At 53.5% G+C, this 23,313-nt stretch overlaps 1 protein-coding gene across 1 annotated transcript in view; it reads left to right on the forward strand.

The window, feature by feature from the left end:
- Nucleotides 1–23,313, forward strand: part of SDK2 (sidekick cell adhesion molecule 2) — a 270,400-nt gene that overhangs the window by 219,197 nt on the left and 27,890 nt on the right. The window contains exons 38-41 of the mRNA XM_006886394.1: nucleotides 10,433–10,619; nucleotides 14,015–14,152; nucleotides 16,325–16,486; nucleotides 19,411–19,536. Coding sequence (XP_006886456.1) covers nucleotides 10,433–10,619; nucleotides 14,015–14,152; nucleotides 16,325–16,486; nucleotides 19,411–19,536 — 613 coding nt within the window. The remainder of the gene's footprint in view (nucleotides 1–10,432; nucleotides 10,620–14,014; nucleotides 14,153–16,324; nucleotides 16,487–19,410; nucleotides 19,537–23,313) is intronic.

Consider the following 23,313-nt stretch of genomic DNA (forward strand, 5'->3'; position numbering starts at 1 on the left):
AAAGTTCCTAGGGTGAATATGAGCTCTGCTGGCTTAGTGGTAGGGAATTGTGCTGCTGACCCAAAGGCACAGAGTTCTAGTCCACCAGCGGCTTTGAGGGAGAATGGTGGGTCAATCTCCTATGTGGTTTTACTGCTTCTGAAAACCCGCTGGAGGATCAGCTCCAGGTCTGTTCTGACAGGCAGGTATATAACAACAGTAAAGGTACACAAACTTGGGAGAAAGACAGGCAGTGTCTCCTCCCATGTGACAGCATCCAAAGCCCCCTGGAGAATCAGCTGGCAGTCGCTTCCAACAGCAATGGGTTGAGTTGAGGTGGCACAGTTTATGCTCAGCTTCTAGCCTGAAGGTTGGCTGTTCAAACCCACCCAGTGGTGCTGAGGAAGAAAAGCCTGGCAATTCGCTTGGATGCATCAAGTCGATTCTGACTCTCGGCACCCCTACTGGACAGAATAGACGTGTCCCGCAGGGTTCCGTAGACGAGTCGGTACGGGAGCAGTTCACCAGCTCTCGTGCAGCCTAGAAGATCCTGGGGGGCAACCTGGCTCCCTACCATGCAGCGTGGCCAGCAGCTGGAATTGACTCAACAGCAGTACGTTTGAGCTACAGCATTGATGCCAATTGAACGGCCAAATGACCAAAGACTTCCAGCTAGTCCCTCAGCTCCCTTTAAGAACTGCTTCTAGACGCTGGATGACATCATGATGGGATTCCCTTGGTCCCTAACATTTGCAGAGCCCACGGGAGCCCTTGAATCTGCTTTTAAAATCCCTGTGAAGCTGATAGGCTGCAGAGTTTTGTGTCCATTGTCCAGATGAGGAAACTGGGACCCCTTTTCAGAGACTCTGAGTGTAGCTGCGTGAGATCTCCCTGCTAAGGGTTGAGCTTACAGGGAGCACTGAGCACACAGCTATGAGAGAAGGTGGACAGGACAGAGCATTGTGTCCTCTGGACCCCCACGATTGAAACGGCCTTGGGCCCCAGTGACGTCAGGCTCGTGCTCAGTCAGCAAAACATTATTTTTTCTTTCTTTTTTTATTATTAATATTATTCATTTTAATGAAAATTTAGAGTTTTTTCATTTCCTTTCATTCATTGTTGCATTCTTAGCTGCCTTGCATCATCGAGAATGTAGCCCAACCAGTGGCCAGGGGTGAGGGGAATTGAAGACTAAGGGGACCTAAGGTGTCCCTGGCCCAGCCCCTCTTCAGCAAGTGGGGAAACTGAGGCCCGGCTAAGATTAAGAACGTCCTCCCAGCTCACGAAGCCCCATCCCCAGCACAGGAGCCTCCTTCCATCTGGGGGAGGAGGGACGCTTTGGCACCAAGGGAGCGCAAAGGATGCATAGTACCAGCTGGGAACGCTAAATATTGCGCCCCTAGCATATGCCTCCCTCAGAAAAGGAGCCGGGACAGAGGCAGTGACGACTTGACAGCCAGCAGACTGTCGGGCTTTGGAAGTTCCCAGTCGACATGCAGACCCAGGAATGGCGTGTGGGTGCGTAGGCGCCGTGTATACCGGAGGGCGTCCGCGTGCTCTCTCTGGGCCTGGGCAGCTTCAGTGCACGCGGACAGGTCCCACAGGGGCCCAGTGATCTCCGGACGTGGGGCTCGCTCAGTAGGAAATGACCCCCACCTGGGGCCAGCTGAGCCCCCTAGGTGCACAGGTAGACACACTGTGTGCACGCCTCGAGCCTCCGCTGCTGGTCACGCAGTAACTCATGGGCGTTTATTTTGTGCCTTTGTCTCTGGGTGCTGGACAGAAGCAGTGAGCAGAGAGACTCGGAAAAAACCCCTCAAACTCATTACCGTGGAGCCAGATCTGACTCCTTGCTGATGCCCCGGTGGGGTTTAGAGGCTGCTAATTGCACCAGAGGAGATTGTTCATCTTTCTCCCTCAGAGCCACCAGAGAGGCCTTGTACATGGCCTTTCTATCCCGCCAGCGTCCTACCAGTGTCAGCCCAGTGTCCTACTGGCTGCATTTGATGAGATGAAGATCAACTATAAAATAAGTAATGAAGCCACTTGGGGGATAGAAAGAGACCAAGGGGGATGTTTGGAACATTCAGTAGGGTTGTTGGGGAAGGGGTCAGGGCATAATGACAATGAGATATGAAAAGCATCTGTAGCAGGAGGACGCTTGAGCAGGCCAGGTTGTGCGAGGCGTGCATGGTCCGGCTGTGGCTCCCCACCTGCTCACAGCACAGTCCCCCCTCCCGTCCCCCCACCACGCACAGGTGTGATCAGACCCATGAGAGATTGCTCAGCACAGGTTAGCAAAGAAACACAATTCACCTCGCGTGCCCCTGGCTCGGAGACACCAGTGCAGGCTGTGGTCACTGGTGAACCCACCCTGTGCACAGTCCGGCTGTGGCTCGACCGCCAGAGTCCAGGAGCTTTGGTGGCGAAGTGCTTAACAAGTCAGGCGGTTAACCCAAAAGGTCAACAGTTTGGATCCACCAGCTTTCTTCTTTTTCTTTTCTTCTTTGGAAGAAAAATGGCAGTCTCCTCCCATGAAGATTTAGAGTTCCAGCCGTAGCAGCTGAGGGTCGCGGTCAGTTAGGACTCAGTCTGTGGCCGTGTGTTGGGGTGGGTGTGTGTTTGCCACGTGGATTGGTGAAGAGAAGATTCCAGAAAGAGGTAAAGAATAGCAAAGAAAAGGAGCTCTGGAGGCCTAGTCGCAAGACGCTGTACTGCAATCCCAGAGGTCTACGGTTCAAATCCACCAGATGCTCTGCTGGAGGAGGGGCAATCTCCTCCTGTACCAGTCAGGTCCGATTTGACGGTACACACAAAAAAAATATTAAAATAAAAATTTCTTTTAAAAAAAGAATAGCAAAGAGCCTTGTGTGAGCTCGAGGCAGGGAGAGGAGGGTCAGCAGGGTGAGAGACGGTAGGAGGTGATGGACCAGTCATGTCATGTGGGACTCTCCTGGCTTGGCTTTCATTCTGATTGAAATGCTGGCTGCAGAGGGGCTGGGGCAGAGGGGAGGCGTGGTGTGGCAGGAGGTTTTCATGGAGTCATGCTGGGTGCTGTGCTAAGGATACAAGCCAGGGGGATAGAGGAGTGAGTGACCCAGGTGAGGGACGATGCTGGCTTTGACCCAGGCGGCTGCAGGGGAGCAGTGAGAAGTGGTCACATTGAGGTTAAATGTAGACTTTGCCGCTGCGCTGAACGTGGACCGAGGGCAGGAGAGGTGACCGCTGTGACCTCCATGTCCATGAGCCATCAGCTGATAGAGAAGCTGGTAACAAATAGGCAAAGACGGAAGAAGGGGCCGGCTTCTTCTCAGGAGTGGGGTCCTGGAGGTGCTCATTCCCGCTGTCTGCTGACATCCGAGCAGAGACGGAAGAATGGAGCCTTTCACAGGGGCCTGCGGCTCAGAGAAGCCAAAGCTGAAGATGCCACTTACAGAAGCCTCAGACAAAACTTCGTCTCACAAACTTCGGGCGCGTTACTAGAAGGGGCTGTTCCTTGGAAAATGACATCACTTCAGGGAAGGTGGAGGGTCCGTGAAAGACAGAAAGACCCTTACCCAGATAGATTGACACAGTGACTGCAGCAGTGGGCTCAGGTATATCAGAGGGTGACACAGGAGAGGACAGGGTTCAGGTCTGTTGTTCAAAGGGTCGCACTCAGTGACACCTAACAACAACAGAGTGACCCTGGGGACAAGGTAAGCATAGGCAGAGAACAAAAGAACTCTGAAGGTAGACCCTGAGAAGGCGGAAGAGCAAATAGTGTCTCAGAAGCCACGTGAGAAAATTGTTTACAGAAGAGTAATCCAGGGAGTTCTGGTGGCCCAGTGGCAGGAAGCTGCACTGCAATCCCAGAGGTGTGTGGTTTGAATCCACCAGAGGCTCTGCTGGAGAAGGCGGGATAATCTCCTCCTGTACCAGTCAGATCCAATTTGACAGTACACATAAAATAATATGAAAGAAAAGGTTGGTGGTTCAGATCCACGGGTTGCTCCTTGGGAAGAAAGTCCGACTTGGGAGGCAGTCCGACTGCATCGGGATCCCAGCCTTGGGAGCTGTGGGAGGCTGTTTCTGCGCTGTCCTCCAGGGTCACTGGGAGTCAGAAAGGACTCGGTGGCAGTGGATGGACGGACAGCGTTAACCATCTTCTGTGTTCAAGAGACACGCATTCAAGAGACAAAAGTATAGATACACTTGCCAGAGAAGCCTTGTTGCTGTCCACGGGGTACTTTGGGTCCTGGATCCAGCCTGTTCCCTGCACAAGGACATTGTCTAGCAACAGGCCCTCCGGCTCCCTTCTTATCATATCTCTATCTAGTAGATAACTGTGAAAGGAACAGATGCAACGTGGGGGTGGCCGAGTGTGATCTTGACCCGCTTCATGGAGGAGAGATGTCCCCATCGATAATGTCCATAGCACTATACAAACAGCTCCGTGGGCAGATGTGCCACCCCACATGCTCCTGTACCTTTTCCTACCAATCATCAGGTCTGATGTTCATTGCAAGACTCAGACTGTACTCACAGATGTGGGGTTTGTTAGGGAAATAGGTTGGAGAGTGGGTAAAGCAAAGAATATCACACAATGCAAGACCAGGTTTAAGTCAGCAGTCCTGAACCAGATTAACAAGGCACAGTCCCTCAGTTAGTGAAAGGTTCGCCATGAGTCATCTACAACTTGACGGCACTTAACAACAAGGCTCAGTTCAACAGCACAAAGACAAGAACCGTCTGATTTCCTCAACCATCCAGCAAACTTTTCTCTCAGGGCAGTTACAAGTCAGCTTTTCCTTAATCATCCAGCAAGTGAAACCTTTTACCTGTGGCCTTTATCTCCATGGTTCCTCTGGTTTCACCTTGCCACAGTCCCTTCCCAGAATCTCTCCACCACCTTCACTGCCTTCAGTAACAGGCTGGAAAGCACTCTCTTATACTGGTCCCACAGCTGTGGATGATTTTCAAGCCCATGTGTCTGCAGTTAAGGTAGCTGGAGACCATGCTCCCCCAACAGGAGTTAACACAATGGCCAGAGAAGCCAAATTTCAAGGCTTCTGAACTCCCCGCCAATCAATCAATCAATCAGTCTCTCTCTCTCCCCCCCACCCCCTCTACCTCTCCCTCTCTCTCCCCCCTCTCTCTTCCTCTCTCCCCCTCTCTGTGTCTCTCTCCTTTCTCCCACTCCCTCTGCTTTTCCCTTTCCTTCCCCCTTCTCTCTCTCTCTCTCCCTCGCTCTCCCTCTCTCTCTCTCTCTCTCCCCCCTCTCTCTCGCTCTCCCCCCCTCTCTCTCTCTCTCTCTCCCCCCTCTCTCTCGCTCTCCCCCCCTCGCTCTCCTCCTCCCTCTCCCCCTCCCACTCCTCAGAGCTGATCCTCCTGCAGGTTTTAAGAGACTGTTAGTCCCACAGGAGGAGCTGACCTATCTTTGTCGCCCAGAGCTGCTGATGGATTCAGACCATGTGCCTTTGGGTTGGCAGTGCACCTCCTCCCCTCTAGGCCATCAGTCTCTAGAGGATCTGGGCATTTAAAAATGCTTTCAAGTGAGCCCCACCTAGTGGCAGCCCCCGTGTGTCTGAGTAGAACTGTGTTCTGGGCAGCACAGCAGCAACCATGTCTGAGTGGACTTGTCTTCTGCTTTTTTTTTTTTTTTTTTTAGCAACCAAGTGTTTATACCATCCAGGGACTCCCATGGGCAGAAAAGCATTGTGACATACGTTTCATCTTTTTTTTTTATTATTTTATTATTTTGTGTGTGTACCATCAAATCGGATCTGACTGGTACAGGAGGAGAATGCCCCTCCTTCTCCAGCAGAGCATCTGGTGGATTAGAACCGCGTACCTCTGGGATTGCAGTGCCACTAGGCTACCACGGCTCCCTGACATTCGTTTCATCTTTAAAATGCCTTTTTGGGTCTCGGTTTCCAGAGGATCTCTTTCATGTCTCGCTGTGAATCTCCCTTCACAGCAGAGAGCCTCCAAAGAACCCCAGAAGTACCCCACCTCCCTCCTGACACCCCCTGCTCTCAACGTGTCCCCTCGTGGACCTGCCCCCCTGAAGGCTGTCGTCCCCACAGAACGCGCTCCTGTCAACATCACTGCTCATGTCCACGTTGCAAGTAGGAGGCTAGCAAGCTCCGGTGCCCTAGTGCACAGGGAGTTGTTCTGTTTAATTTAAGGCCAGGCCTCTCTGTGGTTCACATCTGTCATAGCTCCTCAGGAGAAAGCTGGACCGTGTCCTCCTGTGTGATTTACCACCTGGGAAACCCGAATGTCAGCCATGGGCTGATTCCAGCTTGACAGCAATGAGTTGGAGTTGCATTGACATGAGTTGAGTTGAGTTGAGTTGAGTTGAGTTGAAGGTGGTCAGGTAGCCATGGCAACATAGTGGGTTTAATGCTAAATGAGAGGTCAGCAGTTCAAATCCACTGGTCACTCCGAGGAGGAAGATGAGGCACCCTTCTTTCGTAGAAACCCTAAGGCGGATTTTTGCCCAGTCCTGCAGGGTCAGGGTCTGGCACCGGATAGAGCAGGGTTCAGATCTGCTGTTCATAGAGTTGCTATGAGTCATACTCAATGGCACCTAACACCGCCACCAACAGGGTCACTGTGGGTCAGAATCAGCTCAGGGGGTGAAGATGGTCAGAGCTCCTGCATGGTGCAAACTGTCAGCTCCCTCAGCTGCTCACCGAAAGGTTCAAGTTCACCCAGAAGTGCCCCAGAAGAAAGGCCTGGTGGTCAGCTTTGAAAAACCTGCCACTGACCACCCCGTGGAGCACGGTTCTCTGTGCACCTGAGGACCTTGTGACTTGGGGTGGACACCACAGCACTCGGTGTGGTCTTCATCAGCGATCGGCCACAGGTCTCCTCCTCCGCTGACCCAGCGCCTTCTCCCCTCCTGGTGATGTTTGCTTCCCTCCTCTCCTCTGGGACGCAGGTGCTGCCCACTCTCCCAAATTCCGGCCACCAGAGGCCCCAAACCTCCATCTGTGACCATCCCATCTCTCCTCATATTCAGCGTCCTGGTCGGTGGTGACTTTAGGTGCCGTTGAGTTGACCCTGTGAAAAGATCAAACCCTTGGCGCTGTCCTGGATAGTTTCTCACACTCTCCACCATGGTTAAGCCCATTGTCACGGTCACTGTGTTGGTCCATCTCATTTAGGGTCTTCCTCTCCTTCCCTGGCCCCCTACCTTTCCCACCATAATGTCCTTTTCCAAGGACTGGCCCCCCCGAAGACATGCCCAAAATACGTGAGACTGAGTTTGTTCACCCAGCCTCTTGAGAGCGCCCTGGCTACGCTCCCTCCAAGGCTTCCTTTGTTTCATAGCGGTATGTTCAGTCGTCTTCATTAACACCACAATGCTAGGTCATCATTTCTCCTTCAGTCTTCCTTATTCCTTAGAGAGGGGCATCAAGCTTAGCAAAGTGGAGAGCCAGTGAAAGAGAGGAAGACCCCCAACCAGGTGGGCTGACACAGTGACTGCTGCAGTGGGCTGGAGTGTGTCTGAGACAGTGAGGACGGCTCAGGACAGGACAGGGTTCAGATCTGTCCTTCACAGGGTCCCTATGAGTCGTACTCGACTCAACAGCACCTAACAACAATGATAACTTACTGATTTGCACATGCATATAAAGCAGTTGGAAATATCATGTCCTGGGTGAGATGCACCTTAGTCTTTAAACTGACATCCTTGCACATTAGAACGTTAAAGAAGTCCTTGATAGGCCCTTAATTGCACCCACTAAACCCCATCTCAGTGCTGCTGATGCCCATATTTTTAGTGCAAGCCTTTCCTCTGATTACCGGGTTTGGCCAGAACTCTGCCTGCCAGTTGGACGGCATGACCAATGAGCTGCCCACCTACTAGCCTAGAAGGTGGTGGTTTTAACCGCCAGAGGTGCCTCAGAAGAAAGGCCTGGCAATCTGAAAGAAAAACAAACACACCCATTAGTAACCCACCAGAGCACAGTTCTCCCCCACACAGGTGCAGTCACCTTGAGTTGGCGTTGACAGCAGCTGTTTTTTGTTTGGGGTTTGGATTGTTTACTGTCTTATCGTTATTACTGTGAACAATTGGCTGAGTGAGTGAACGTATGAATGACCTAATCCAGGACTCTGCTCTCACCCATCTGCATGAAAAGATTCCAGAGAAGAAACAGTGGAGTAAGGATTTGACGGTTCCCTCGCTGCTGTTTACACCTGTCACAGGGGGACACACTATTCTCTGTGTCTCTTTGTGTGTGTGTGTGTCTTATTCTCTCTGTCCATCTCTCTGTGTGTGTTTCTGTTTCTCTGTCTCTCTCTGTGTGTCTTACTCTGTCAGTCTATGTGTGTGTATGTGTGTGTGTGTTTTTCTCTGTCTCTGTCTGTCTCTGTGTATGTGTGTCTTACTCTCTGTTGGTCTGTGTGTGTTTCTCCGTCTCTGTCTCTGTGTGTGTGTGTTTGTGTCTTACTCTTTCTGTCGGTCGGTGTTTGTATATGTGTGTGTCTGTCTGTCTGTCTATCTGTCTCTTTCTTTCTCTCTTTTTAATAGAAGGAGCCTTGGTGGCTCAGTACATAATGTCTCCATCTGCTAACTGAAAACTCGACAGTTCAAGTCCACCAGCCACACCATAGAAAATGCTGAGAGTCTCCTCCTGTAGAGATTTACAGGTTCAGAAAACCTATCAGTGCAGAGTCACCCTGAGCTGCACCCAACTCAACTGCAGTAGATTTGATTTGAAGTTTTTGTAACAGCATTTTTGCGTGGGAGCTGTAGGGAGCCCTGGTGACCTAGTGGTGAGGAGTTGCGCTGCCAACCCAAAGGCACACAATTCGAGTCCACCAGCTGCTTCCCAGGAGAAAGATGGACAGCCTCCTCCCGCGTGGAGAAACCTTGGTCAGCTGTGGGTCAGGTCCTCTATGGTACAGAACAGTGCCCTGCAGACCCCTCTGCAGACAGCAGGTGGCGCCAAAAGACTGGCAAACCTGCGCGTGGGGTGGGGTCCACCCAGCTGCACCATGTGGACGGCCGCCTTCTGAGGGCTGAGATGGTCAGGAATCCCCGGCTATCCCATCTCCGGCCTCCCCATCCCCCGGCCTCCCCATCCCCGGCCTCCCACTGGCTGCATATGAAGTCATTGAAGAGCAGGTGATGAGCTCCAAGCCTCAAATGTTTCTCCATCCTACAATCGTCCTGAGCGCAGCCCAGCTCCCGAATCAGCCCGCCTGCCCCTCCAGTTGTTGTGTGCCTTTGAGTCGGACCCCACCCATAGCTGACTCTCCAGTGGGTTTTCAGAGGCAGTAGATGACTTGGGAAGAGACTGCCGATCCTTCCACAGAGCAGATGATGGATTTGAACCGGGTGCCTTTGCAATTGCAGCACAGCTTCTTACCAACTAGGCCACCAGAGCCCATCCAGTAAGATTGCATTCTGTCTCCTGCAGCAAGGAGCACTCCCTGCGAGGGGGAGGGGTCTTTTCACCTGCAGATGCTGATACAGCCACGCCCCTTTTAGAGGTGGGCCTGAAGCTCAGCGTTCTTGCCAACCCCAGGGGCTGCTGGTGTTGGTCCTAGAGCGCGCTGAGTAGCCCCACTCCCGGCTGTCCTTACCTCCCTCCCTCCTGTTCCTAGAGGACCAGCTCCTGCCTTTCCTTCTGTATCTGATGATGTCAACACTCCCTGCACTCCCCCCACCCCTCCCCAAATGAGCCAGTTGTCCTGACCCCTAGTGACAGGGTAGCAGGGCCCCCCCCCAGGGCTGCCAAGGCTCTGAATCTTTGCAGAAGCGACTGCCACAGCCTTCTCCCACAGGGCAGCGGGTGGCCTTGATCCACTGACCTTCCTGTTAGCAGTGTGAACCACTGCACCACCAGACCTCTTTGCCGCTGGGAAGCTCTGTGTCTTATCGGGCTTAGAATCTAGCAGTGTAGTCTCATAGCTGTGGAAGAAGGTTCTGGAGAACTTCCTAGATGACCTTGAAATATATGAGCCAAGGGTCATAAACCCTCTCCTGTGGACTTGACCCTGATTCCTAGTGACCCTCAGATTCCCAAGGCTGCAGGTCTTTATGGGAGCAGACAGTCCATCCCACAGAGCAGCTGGTGGATTTGAACCACTGACCTTTCTGTTACCTGTGACGTGTAATACACAACGCCACCAGCGCTCTTTAATGGACATAGTCAGTTCACCCTCACAGGGACCCCAGGTGGGTTAGAGTAGAACTGCCCCACCAAGACTCCGTGGTTGCATTTTCAGAAATCACCAGGCCTTACTTCTGACGATTCTTGGTGGACTCGAACCCAGAACCTTTCCATTAACAGGGCACTCTGCATCACCGAGGACCTCCTCTTACTAGTGTTACTGGGCAGCTGAGCTCACAGAGGGCTCTCAGAGCCCCCAGGTGAGGCAGGGACAGGAGGAGCTTTTCTGATCCGTCTCCCTCACCACCACCACCACCCCGCATCACCTGTGCCCACAGATTTATTTCTGGGAAGCCCAGCGGCGGAACCTCACGGAGCGAGTGAAGACACTCTTCTTGGCTGAGAACAGCGTGAAGCTCAAGAATCTAACCGGCTACACGGTCTACATGGTCAGCGTGGCAGCCTTCAACGCTGCGGGGGACGGGCCACGGAGCACCCCGACGCGGGGCCAGACCCAGCAAGCAGGTGGGGGAGCCAGGGCAGGGTGAGAGGGTCCGGGAGGGGCAGCGGCTGCGGGCTGGGGGGTGTGTGGAAGCAGCCTCCCACAGCAGCAGGGTCTGGGGTTGGTACCCAGGTCTCCAGTGCCCTCCAGATGGGAGGCTTGTCTGCACTGAGGGGCCTGGCAGTGGTGGGTCAGAAAGGGGAGAACATTAGCTCACTCTCCTCCCCACAGGTGGTGGCCCGGAGTCACCCCACGTCTCCCTGCCTTGTTCCAACCTGCCTGTCTCACATGTCCCCAGCTTTGTTCACTGAAGAAATATTTATAGGGCGTCTTCTGGGAGCCCACACCGTACTGGGTGCTGGGGACACAGAGGTGAACGAGACTGGCAGGTCCCCACCCTCCCAGGCAGGAGATCACTAACGTGTGATGATACATTGGCAGCCAGGGGTGGTGATGTGGGTGGACGGTATGAGGACAGGACCCGGGAACCGGTGACTTTGTCTAGGGCTGTCTGGGAAGCTGGGGGAGGAGACAGCCGAGCTGAGAACTGAGGGGGGGAGAGGACGACAGCCAGGGCAGGTTCTAGAGGGAGTGTCTCAGCAGAGGCAAGAGCAGGTGCTAAGGCCTGGCGACTGGACTGGGTTGATGGAAAAGAGAGGAAGCCAGCGAGGCACGCAAACTGAGACAGAGCGGGGCCTTTCAGAAAGGGTCAGGGCACCTTGAATGGAGTGTGGGGTTCATTCCAAGTACAGTGGGAGTTGGAGGGTTGGGTTTTTTTAATTTTTTAATGAAAGTTTACAGAGACTTGGGGTTCCCAGTCATTCATTGTTGCACTTTTGTCCCTACCCACCCCTCTCCCTCAATTCACTCTTCTCCTTGAAAAGAAAAATAAAAACTCTTTCATTGTTATGCAATCCCTCCTCCCAAGTCCACTCCACTGTGCAACCTTCCTTCTGGACTCCTGTCATGACAATAATACCCAATCATACATCACTTTTAAACAGTTCTCTCCCTCATCTGTTTCAATGCAGTATACATCATTCTTCCCCTCTTTCTCTGTCTTTTCTCAGCCCCAATGTCAGTCCCGTTTTATAATAGTGGCCCTATGCAATATTTGTCCTTTTATGACTGAGATATTTCACCTAGCATAATGTCCTCCAGGGTGACCCATTTTGAATAATATTTCATGAGTTCCTTATTTTTCGATGCTGCATTGTATTCCACAGCTTCTCTATCCATTTGTTTGTTGATGGGCACTTGGTTTATTTCCACCTCTTTGCTATTGCAAACAAAGTTGCAATAAACATGGGTGTGCATATATCTGCTTGGGCCCCTTAAGGTTTCTTTAGGGTAAATTCCCAATAGTGGAATTGCTGGGTCAAATGGTATTTCTGTTTGCAACATTTTAAGAAAGCACCATACCTCCTTCCACAGTGGTTACACCATTTAACACTCCTACCAACAGTGAATTAAGGGTTCCAGTTCCTCCACAAGCTCGCCAGCATTTGATGTTTGCTGTTCTGTTAAATTTTGCTATTCTTACTGGGGTGAGATGATGTCTCATAGCTGTTTTTGTTGGAGGGTTTTAAATGAAGGAGCCAGTGTCTGGTTTATATTTGTAAACTTTGTCTGCTGTGCAGAGCCAGGCTTGGGGGGTGGGACAGGGGCCCAGGGAGGAGGCAGGGGAGTGGGGGAGGGTGATAAGAATCTCCCCTGGGCAGAGGACACCCCAATGTTCTGAGCTCCTTGTCAGTGTTCATTCCATCCTTACAGATTCCCTGAGATGGACAGGGCAGGGGTCTCCCATGTCACAGCTGAGGAGGAGTCATCAGGAGGCCCCTTGTCTTGTCCTCAGCGAGTCAGTTTCTGGCCATGTCCTAGGCTATTGTTGCGACCCCAGCCCTTCCTCAAGGCCCCAGTGGACTTGAATATGTGTCTTTAGTCCTGGCTTCCACAAGCGTCTCTATCTGCTGTTTCTGGAAGCGTCCATTCCCTTTTACTCCAAAGAGGCCCCTCTCCCTGTGTGGTCAGTTCCTAGTGGTCCTTGTTAGAGGCCAGTCCCTAGGACGGGAAGCAATGTCCACTCTCCTGCTGCAAAAGTCTCCCACTGAGCTCAGGCTGGCTATCCCAGCATCCACGTCAGCCAATCTGTCCATCTGACCAGTCCATTCTTGGTCAGTGTCCTTGGCCGGATGTGCGCCCCTACAAGCCTGAAAGCTTCCGTCGCTGTGGCAGCGGGACAAAGCATTCAGTCGCACGTCCATCCAGCTGGGGGGACAAGAAAGGCCCCCTGCCCTCGTCCCTCTCCTTCATAGAAGACTCAGGATGCAGCCTGTGTTGCCCGGCCCAGTAGGGAGGCGGCACTGGACAATGACCACCGGTCATCCTTCCTGGGGCCAGCTCAGGAGGGCTCCTCATCCTCGCCTCTCCCCACTGTTCTCCCCCAAACTTCCCGGGCCCCATGCCCTCAGTGTCAGCCCAGGATCCTCGGGCCAAGAGCAGAGCTCATCCGGAAGCTGGGACTGAGTCTTCCCATGGGAGGGTCTCGCTGACAGGCTCCAAGGCCCTGGAACAAGAATGAGGCTGTGTCCACTGCAGTTCTGGAATCTTCTCTAACTAGTTGCCCTCTCCGCTTGCCCAACTCCTGGTGACCCTTGTATGTCCGAGTAGAACTTCACTCCAGAGGGTTTTCTATGGCTGGTGTTGGAGATTGCCAGGCCTTTCTTCCACGGCACCGGTGGGAGGGGGGAAGGTGTTAGATGCAAATCTCCAGCCTTTTGCATAGCAGCCAAGTGTACTAACAATTTGCATCACTTGGGGATTCTAGAATCTTCTTTATGCAGGAGACCAGGAAGCTCCTGACTTCTCCATCAGGGAAGTTGAATGATAAAGCCACAAAGCCAGGAAGGGGCCTTGGCCCAGCGACCAGGGCAGAGAAGACAGGCCGGCTCGGTTCTCTTTGCTCTGATGGGGCAGGAAGAGGCTGACGTTGCCAGCTTGTTGTTTACTGCTGAGTTGACGGACTCGCGTAGCTGACCTGATGGAGGATTTTCAGAGACAGTAAATCACGCGGAGGGAGACTGCCCATCGTTCTTCCTCAGAGCAGCTGGTGGATTCAAACTAAGCACCTTTGGGTTGATTGTGCAGCTCCTTAAGCTACCAGGCTCCCTTTGCCAGCATTAGGGAAAAGTATAGTTCCCTCTCCTCGTGTCCTGGAAAGTCAGGGTGCCAAGGACAGCATGGCCACAGAGGTGGAGGAAGAGGGTCTAGAGGGCCCTGTGCCCCCTCGCCCGTTGTATGAAACCCTGCCCCTCTCCTCACGCCCCGTGCCAGGCCAAACACCCCTCCATGCACAGAGCCTAGCCCCAGGCCCTGAGCCTCCAGAGGAGGGGACGCCAAGCCCTCTGTGTCTCCACAGCCCCCAGCGCGCCTGGCTCTGTCAAGTTCAGCGAGCTGACCACCACCTCGGTGAATGTGTCCTGGGAGGCCCCCAAGTTTCCCAACGGCATCCTGGAAGGCTACAGACTGGTGTATGAGCCCTGCACGCCCGTGGACGGTAAGTGGGTCACCCCCTCAAGTCAGCTTCTTACCTGCCACCCCGCTGGCATGTCCTTCCCTCTGCGTCATTCTCGGTCACTCCATGCAGGTCAGAGGTAGTGAGAGCCCCCCCATTTTATAATTGGGGAAACTGAGGCTCAGACAAGGAAAGAGGGACCTCCATGTTGGAGCAGTCCCTGTACCCCTGACACCGTCTGAGGACCTCAGATCAGAGGGTCTGACCTCCAGTTGCCTCTGCAGCCTCTGCGCCACCCTTCCCCAGACCCCACTCCCAGGCTGACCCCGACTGTGGACATCAGACACCTGCCTGTCACATACTTTGAGCTCAGGGGGTGTCACGAACCAGAAGTCACTGCTTTTTGCCACTTCCTGTGACTTGAAAGGCAGAGAAGGAGGACGGGGGTGGGGTTCCTTCTTCATGTCCCACCCGCTTCCTCTCAGCACCACGTGGAGCCTGGGCAGGAGCCGGGTGGCCAGCGGCCAGGTGGGGCACTGGTGTTGGGTAAGCGTTGCAGGGGTCACCCTACTCGCCCCCTTCACCGTGGTGGAGCCAGCACGTCTGGGTCAGCCTGGGAACAATGGCCCCTCAGTCCTCCCGCCACCTGCATGCCCACGTGCTAGGACACTGACAGGGCGCTGACCCAGGAGGAGATCCGCTCTGGTGCAGGCCTGGGCTCCAGGCAGGAAGGTGAGGACAGAGGTCATGGTGGAGGCAGACTCAGGGGCCTGGCAAGCTCAGTATAACCTTGAGGGGTCATGAGGTTGACCCCTCAGTCAGGGCAAGATCTTTCCCTGGATTCCTGTGACTCATCCCCCCTCTAACAGCCCCAGGATAGGACCCCTGACCTCTGGAAGTGGCTGGACAATGGCCAACCCAGGAGCCTTGGGGGACGTCAGCACAGCGTCTGCACGCTCACTGCCCTGAGTGCAGATCTACAGCAAACTGATCCCACAGCAAGCCGTTAGCTCCCCTTTCCTGAGGGGAAACTGAGGCACAGATCGATGCAAAGTTCACTCAGAGTGCAGGAGCAGGGACCGGCGTTTCTGGCCCCGAGGAGCAGCCCCACCTCACCCTGGGCTCCGACCCTCACTGCCATCCAGCTGGGTCCTCCAGTGAGTTGCTGAGAGGAGGGAGCCCGTCTTTCTCCCTGGGAGCTGCTGGCAGATTTGAACTGTCAAAGTCACCGGCTTTGAGTTAACAGTACAACTCCCTGTGGGCTGCCCCACCGGAGTTCCCATCACCCTGGAAAAAAGTGAAAAACCAAACCCTTAAGCTGTTAAGTCAGTTCCAACTCACAGCAGTCCTGTGGACGGCCTGAACCCCGCCCAGTCCTGAGCCAGCCTCACCGTCTCCGCCACACCGGGCACCATTGCCACGGTCACTGAGTCAGTCCATCTCATCCAGAGCCTTCCTCTCCTGCGCTGTCCCTCCACATTTCCAAGCATGATGTCCTTCTCCAAGGACCGGTCCCTCCTGGCCAAGTGTCCAAAGTATGTGAGGTGGAGCTTCAAAATCTTAGCTTTCAAGGAGCAACTTGGTTTCACCTTCTCCAGGACAAACCTATTTGTCTTTTGATGATTCCTGGATCATTCACTATTCTACCATAGCATCCTTAAATATTGCAACTCAAGGCTTGAATTTGTTCTTCAGTTCCTTCAGCTTAAGAAATGCTGAGTGAGTTCCACCCTTTTGAATTCCTGACTCCAGCTTTTTTGCACATTTCATCGTAATATTTTGGTTTGTCTTTCTCTGCTGCCCTTTGAAATCTTCTGTTCAGCTCTTAATTTTTCTGATATTAGGGATCGTTAATTTAAAGAACCATATCTAGAAGCAGAATCTCTGGTGTGGGGAAATATGACATTGTTGACTGTGGAGGAGTCAGTGAGCCCTGGTGAGCCCATGCTTACCTTTCATACTGAGTCAGCTGACACTGGGCTGGATAGACATTGCTTTGTGGGTTAGGATGACGTTCTAGCCTGACTTCAGTGAAGGGGGCCTCTGGTCATTGTCAAGATCTGGGCATGTTGGGGGTCACACCACCGCTAACCTTCCCCTGCCGGCTCTAGAAACAAGGTGAATTGCACAGGCCATTCTCAGCACTCCACCAGACCAGTCACCCCTCACCTCTCTCCCACTGACCAGCAGTCCCCTCTTCCTGTGCTTCCCCAGGGGTCAGCAAGATCGTGACTGTGGACGTGAAGGGGAACAGCCCCCTGTGGCTGAAGGTGAAGGACCTCTCCGAGGGGATGACCTACAGGTTCCGCATCAGAGCCAAGACCTTCACTTACGGACCAGAGATTGAAGCCAATGTCACCACAGGCCCTGGAGAAGGTAGGAAGTCAGAGAGGAGCCCCTAGTGCCTACTCCCCACGCAAGTCAGATGGGGCTAACGATGACCAGGGACTAGAATCATAACAGCAGCCACTGCGCATGTGAGATGGGAACACAGGGTCCTGGGTGAGGGGCAGGGCAGGGACCCCAATACAGCAAGGTGGTGGTGGTGGTGGTTCTTGTTGTTGGGTACTGTCAAGTCAGAACCAACTCATAACTGACCCTCCAGGGGGGTTTCAGAGTCAGTAAACCATATGAGAGGAGACTGCCTGCCACTCTTTCTTTTTTGGAACACCTGGTGCATTCAAACCGTGTGCCTTTAGGTTGGCAGCACAGCTTCTTAGCACTAAGCCACCAGAGCTCCTTATGCATAGACGAGGTGAAGCTATTTAAAAGACTGAAGACATCAGGGCTTGTTGAGCTGAAGGGAGGCAATATTCAAATGGGCGTGCTCTTAGTCTAAGGCTTTGGGTTGGAAGGACATGGAAGTGATGAGCTAAGGACAGGAAGGGCCTGTGCCTTCAGGTTTTTCTCAAGGTGCAGCAGATGCACCTGAGTCCTTTGATGAATGCAGATTCCTGCCCCAGGAAGTCAGAGTCTGGGGTTCCACTTGGGAGTGTGCTTTTTAGCAAGAGCAGCAGAGACACTTTCATACCCTGCTGTTATAGCCACTGCTGTGGCAGCAGGGAACCCAGAGGGTCAGAGGGCAGAGGCAGGAGGACCAGCCAGGCTGCCTTCTCCTGCACAAAGGTGCTGGACGCAGGCCCTTCAAGGGCTTCAGGGGGAGAAGAGAGCAGGTCAAGTTGGCAGAACCCGTGTGTTGAGCCTAAGAGAGGAGGGAGGAACTGAGATTGTTCCAGAACCCGGCTTGGGAAACCCTGGAGCACTAATGCCATTAAGAAAATTTCAGTCCAGGTTTTTAGCTTCCCCTCCCCCAGGTCTTTCCTGGGCTGGGACAGTTTTCTGGGGACCCTGCAGTGGTCAGAGTCAAGCCACCAAAGTCACCATCTCTGAACACAAAAGCCAGCATTTAGCAGGCACAGCCCTTTCCAAATTGTCCCCAGAATCCCAAGCAGCCAGGGCAGGACAAAGGTGTCCACTCCCTGGCTGGGAGGCTGGGTCAGCTGCTGGGAAGTGGGCTGGGCCTGGCTTTCACTGACTGATCTCCCTACTGTGTGGCACCTGGCCACAGTTCGCTTTCCTTTTCTGATCACTTTCTAACCGTCCCCCCTCCCACCCAACCTGCCTGGTGTTCTGCAAACAAGCACGCCTGGCTCCTGCAGGGTACAGCTGCCCACTTGTGAAAACTGCTCCCACCACTCTGTCTCCATCTGCCCAGCCCTGCCCCCTCAAGCCCCTCACCTGAGCCAGCCCCCACCTGAGCCAGCCCCCACCTGAGCCAGCCCTCACCTGAGCCAGCCCTCACCTGAGCAGATTTCCTAGGAAACAAAAGCTGGCAAACAAACGGGTGGAGCTGGCAGCTGGCTGCAGCAGGGACAGGGTGGAGCCTCGGGCAGGAGGGACTGTCCAGAGGACAGTCTGTCCTAAGGCCTGAAGTCCGAGTGTGCGAGCTGCGTGGTCCCTAGTGAGGCAGGGTGGAAGTACAGAAGTGGTCAGTGGAGGGCACCAAGAATGCCACTATCGTAGAAAGAACGAGAAAAAGCAAGCTGTACCTGGTGGATGTGAAGGAGGCTGTGGGGACAGAGAGCTACCAGAAGTTTCCATGCGAGGAGGGGGGTGGCACTTGACTCCCTCGGGGTTCTGAGTCTCCTGCATTTCCAGAGCTCCCCCAGCTCTGCCCTTCCCTCCCTGACCCCCTCACTGACTTTGCCCCATGCAGGGTGGGCACGTGCTTGGGGGTCAAGGGAAGAGGGAGGCAGTGGAATTCTCCACTCTTGATTAAGGGGTCTGGACTGGACACAGGGCCAGATGGTGACCGGGCTCTGAGTGTGCCCCTGGCCTTCTGTCCAGCCTGCCACCTCCTCTGAGTCAGAGCACCTCCCATGGGGTGCTGGACTTTCAGCTCATCCCAATGGGCATCAGAGTAGCCACTGGACCCTAGCCACTGGACACCCACTTGTCCCTCTGCCCTTTGTCCCACAAACACAGAAGAAGCACCTTCTGTGCTCTGGGTTCCAGGATGTCCATGACTAGTGGGAGATGCTCAGAGTGGCAGTGATGGCCATGGGTGGACACTCCAGGTCATGGGGGTTCAGGAGACTGCATGAGGCGAGCTGGCCTTCAGATAGGGAGTGAGGGACTTAGGACCCTCAGAGGGTGCCTGGCTCACAGCTCTTCCTATCAAAAGTAGATTGTGGATTCCCCCCTAAAATACCCCCTTGGCCCCCGGTTAGGATGGGGAAGCCAAGACAGCCCTTCCGTCCCCACAGCAGGAGGCCCAGGCTCATGGTAATGATGCAGTTGCGGGCAGAGCTGGACTTCTGGAAGAAAGTAGGTCTACTATCAGAGGTCAGGAAGATGTCAGGCCCCCTCAAACCAGCCATGAACCCACTCTGCCATCATCACACCCACCTCTGATGTCCCCCCATAACCACATCCCTTTAGCTTTATGTTCCAAAACCTGGGGAAACTGAGGCTAAGAGGACTATCTGAACTGATCAGCACCCCAGTCTGTATTGGAGAGGGATCTTTCTGGCAGCCTCTCCTGGTTTGGGGTGACCTGACTGGAGGTGGGGTGAGGTGAGCCGACAGAGAGCACGGTGGGTTGGCATCGTGACTGTACACAGGGCTCCGGCTTACCAGAGATGGCAAGGGTGGCACAGGGTAGGGCAGGCTCAGATCTGTCGTTCCTATGGTCTCTGTGAGTCGTACTCGACTCAAAGACAACTAACAACAACTGGAGGTCTCTGGCTGGGGCTGGATCTGTGGGGCACAGGGGGTGCCCACTGTGTGCTCTCTTCCAGGTGCCCCGGGACCGCCTGGCATACCCATCATCATCCGGTACAGCTCAGCCATTGCCATCCACTGGTCCAGCGGAGACCCTGGCAAGGGGCCCATCACCCGCTACGTCCTAGAGGCCAGGCCTTCAGGTAACCCCCCCTCCCATGCTGAGCCTTGATACCTTCTGGGTTAAGACACCACATCTCACTTCCCTTCCTCTCCCAAGTACCCCATTCTTCCCCCCCTTATTTTATTATTATTATTATCATTATCATTATCATTATTATTAATGAAAATTTACATAGATTTTGGATTTCCATTCATTTATTGTTGTACTTTTCTCCCTGCCCACCCCTCCCCCACCCAATTCATTCTTCTCTTTGAAAAGTCAAAGAAAAATTTTTTTCATTGTTATGCAATCCCTCCAAGTCCACTCCACTGTGCAGTCTTCATTCTGGACTCCTGTCATGACAATAATACCTAATCATATATCCCATTCAAACAGTTCTCTCCCTCATCTGTTTCAATGCAGTGTATGTAATTTATCCCATCTTTCTCAAGTCTCCCCCCAACCCTAATGTCAGTCCCGTTTTACAACAGTGGCACTATGCAGTATTTGTCCTTTTGTGACTGAGATATTTCACTCAGCATAATGTCCTCCAGGGTCATCAATTTTGAATACTATTGCATGAGTTCCTTGTTTTTCAATGCAGCGTAGTATTCCATTGTGTGAATATACCACAGCTTCTCTATCCATTTGTTTGTTGATGGGCACTTAGGTTGTTTCCAACTCTTTGCAATTGTGAACAAAGCTGAGATAAACGTGGGTGTGCATATATCTGCTTGGGTGGCGGTTATGGTTTCTTTGGGGTATATTCCAAGTATATTCCAACTGCAGGATCAAATGGTATTTCTATTTGCAACTTTTTGAGAAAGCACCATACAGCCTTCTGTAGTGGCTGCACCATTTTACTCTCCCACCCACAGTGAATAAGGGTTCCAGTTTCTCCACAACCTCTCCAGTATTTAATGTTTTCTGTTAAATTTTGCTATTCTGACTGGGGTGAGATTATATCTCATAGTTTTGAGGACCACCATTCTTTACACTCCCTCCTCTACCCGGAAGGTGCTTGAGTTAATTGAGGTGAGGCTGGTGGTGGCTGTGGTGGGTGGTGAGAAAGGGGGTTGTGGGGCACCTCGTCAGAGCTGGATTCGGGGCTCGAGTGCCCCAGAGTGCAAGAGTTAAAGCCCAGTGAGGACCAGCGTGGACTGAGGGTCAACTTGAGTCAAGGATTGTTCTAGAAACCAGAGGAGCCAAGAGTTTGGCTCGCAGTAGTTGAAGTTCAGTGTCCTCCACATGACCCCAGCTGCCAGCATGCCATGACTAGGGACCTGCCTGGGTTCTGCCGGGGAACTGCCGAGGCAGCGCCCGTAACTGTACCAGCCGCGCCCACTGTGCCTGAAATCCAATCACAAGAACTTCCCCGGCACCAGGAGATGAGCGCTGATAAGTCGCTGCAGGGGGGCTGCATCCCAAGCTCCTGTTTCGCCCGTGGCCGTGGCGCCTGCTTCTGGGGCTCCGCCACCACCACCCGCTCAGCCGTTGCTAGGTTTCCAAGTTGCTCAGAGGTGCCGGTGCCAGGCAGGGTGGAGGCTGGTGCTTGGTGTGGCGTGGATCTGTGCTTAGGTGACTGAAGTCAAGCAAGAAAAGAGACGTTGCTGGGCCGGCAGGGAGAGCACATAATCCACATGATGGAACCAAATCAAGCGTGTCCGGGGCTCCTGCTTCTGTGCAGAGAGCTGAAACATTTCCGGGACCGTTACTACCTCAGGGTAATTATGAGAGCTGAGCATCCCAAGAGCTAATCGTTAGTAATTCCACTAGTTGTAGGAATGTCGCTCCCACCCAGCCTGGGCCTCAGTCTTACGCTAATAACTGCAGCTATGTACGAAGAGTGAGCTGGCTTGCGATCCGCTAACATCTAGGGGATGCGGTTGGCTTGGCTCCCTCTCCCCTTCCAGATGGTCTCTCCTGGCCTCTCCAGTGCTTGCTGCCGAGTTGGCCAGGACACTGCCGCCCGCCTCTCCCCGTCAGGGCCTGTGCTTGTCTGTTGCCCGAAGCTGGCCAGCCAAGGACCAGGCTGAGGAATGTCAGCTCCAGGACTTCAGCCCTGTCACTTTGCCAGCATTCCCCTGGGGGAGCCTAACGTGGGGCAGGGGGTGTTCTGGGATGGGGAGGCCATGGCATACACAGCTGGGATGTGAAAACTCGGCATGAAAGGAAAAATAAACCAGGACCCCTGAGGACCAGAGTGCCAGGGGGCTGGCCACCGACCAGCTAGTGATCCGGGCAAGGGAAGGGTGGGAAGAGGGCAAGGAGATGGTGGCCGAGGGGCTGCCTGGGCCTTTCTTGAGGCTGTCTGTGAGCAGCACAGGGCGGGGGCCTCCTCGGTCTTCGTGCCTCTGCCCCTGCTTTCCGCTGCCTCGGTGTCCCCCGGCCCCCACAGGAGGGTCATGCTGGCCCTCAGGGTGTACTCAGTCCGGCCCTGCACTACCCACTGTGCTTCCTGCTGTTCAGAACAAGAGGCGAGCGGGGCGCTGCAGACACAGGGGTGGGGCGAGCGCAGGGGAATGCGGAGCCCCAGGAACTGGCCAGAGCTGCTCGGAACATTCCAGCACTTCGGGCCGAGCGGACGCCCCTGCCCTGGCCCCCTCCTTTGTCTCTGTGTAGAATGAAACAGGAACAGCCGATCTCAGCCAGCAGGGGTCCTGCTGCAGGAAAAGCCTGCAGCCTCACAACAACATTGGCAGCACACAGTTGGCTCCCAGTGTGTACACATGGTCGTGGTGGAAGAGGAGTTCACGCACTGAGGGAGGAGTCACACAGAGTCACACAGCTCTAGGCGTAACTGCGGCTCAGCTGGAGTGACTGTTGGATCTGCGCCCTGGTCTGTCCTGCACTATCCTCACCTGTCTCTGATGTGCCCGTTGTTACGGGTCACTGGGTCAGTCTGTGCCACTGAGGGTCTTTCTCTCTCCAACCTTCCACCTTTCTCAGCGTCCTGTCTTTTTCCAAGGACAGCCCCACCTGACGACATCCAAGGTATAGGAAATGAAGTTTCATGACTTTTGAAAAATGCAGGAAAGCTCTTTCTGAGCCTTAGTTTGCTCCTCTGTAGAATGGACCTAACAGTTCCTCTGTCTTGTGGTTGCTCTGGAGACGGACTGTAAAGCACTTGGAAACGCACTGAGTAAACGTCAGCTGTTGGTTGTGTCACGTTGCGTCTTTACTGTTGCTGTGACCCCTATTTCAAGATGAATAAAGAAATTTAAAGCCATGTGAGGAAGATGGATTGCACCCCTATACTTAACATTTCAGAGGATAAAATTCCAAAATCAGGGCATACTATTTTGAGTTTTGGTTTGAGTTGGGGTTTTTTTTCCAAATTTTATTTTATCATTTTGTGTGTACCGTCAAATCAGATCTGACGAGTACAGGAGGAGATTGCCCCTCCTTCTCCAGTGGAACATCTGGTGGATTTGAACCGTGTTCCTCTAGGATTGCAGTGCAGCTTCTTGCCCTAAGCCACCAGAGCTCCCTTGATTTTGATGTGATAAAAGTGTCAGCAGACAGGATACCAGTGTTGGGTACTGAACTAAGAACTCAAACTAGACACAACCCCTGCCTGTGAGGAACTGAATCGATGGTTCGGTGGTAGAATACTCACCCTCCATGGAAGAGACCTGGGTTCGAATCCCGACTCATCCACCTCATGGACAGGTGAGCCAATACTCACCCATCTGTCAGCAGAGGCTTACAGTGTTGCTAGGATGCAGACCAGGTTTCTTTAGTCTGAGCTTCCAGATTAAGACAAGGAAGAAATAACTGGTAACCAACTTCTGACAAATCAGGTCATAGGTCACAG

Source organism: Elephantulus edwardii, unplaced genomic scaffold (assembly GCF_000299155.1).
Source record: "Elephantulus edwardii isolate Elephantulus edwardi_28Jun2011 unplaced genomic scaffold, EleEdw1.0 scaffold00048, whole genome shotgun sequence".
In the NCBI taxonomy this organism is placed as follows: domain Eukaryota; kingdom Metazoa; phylum Chordata; class Mammalia; order Macroscelidea; family Macroscelididae; genus Elephantulus; species Elephantulus edwardii.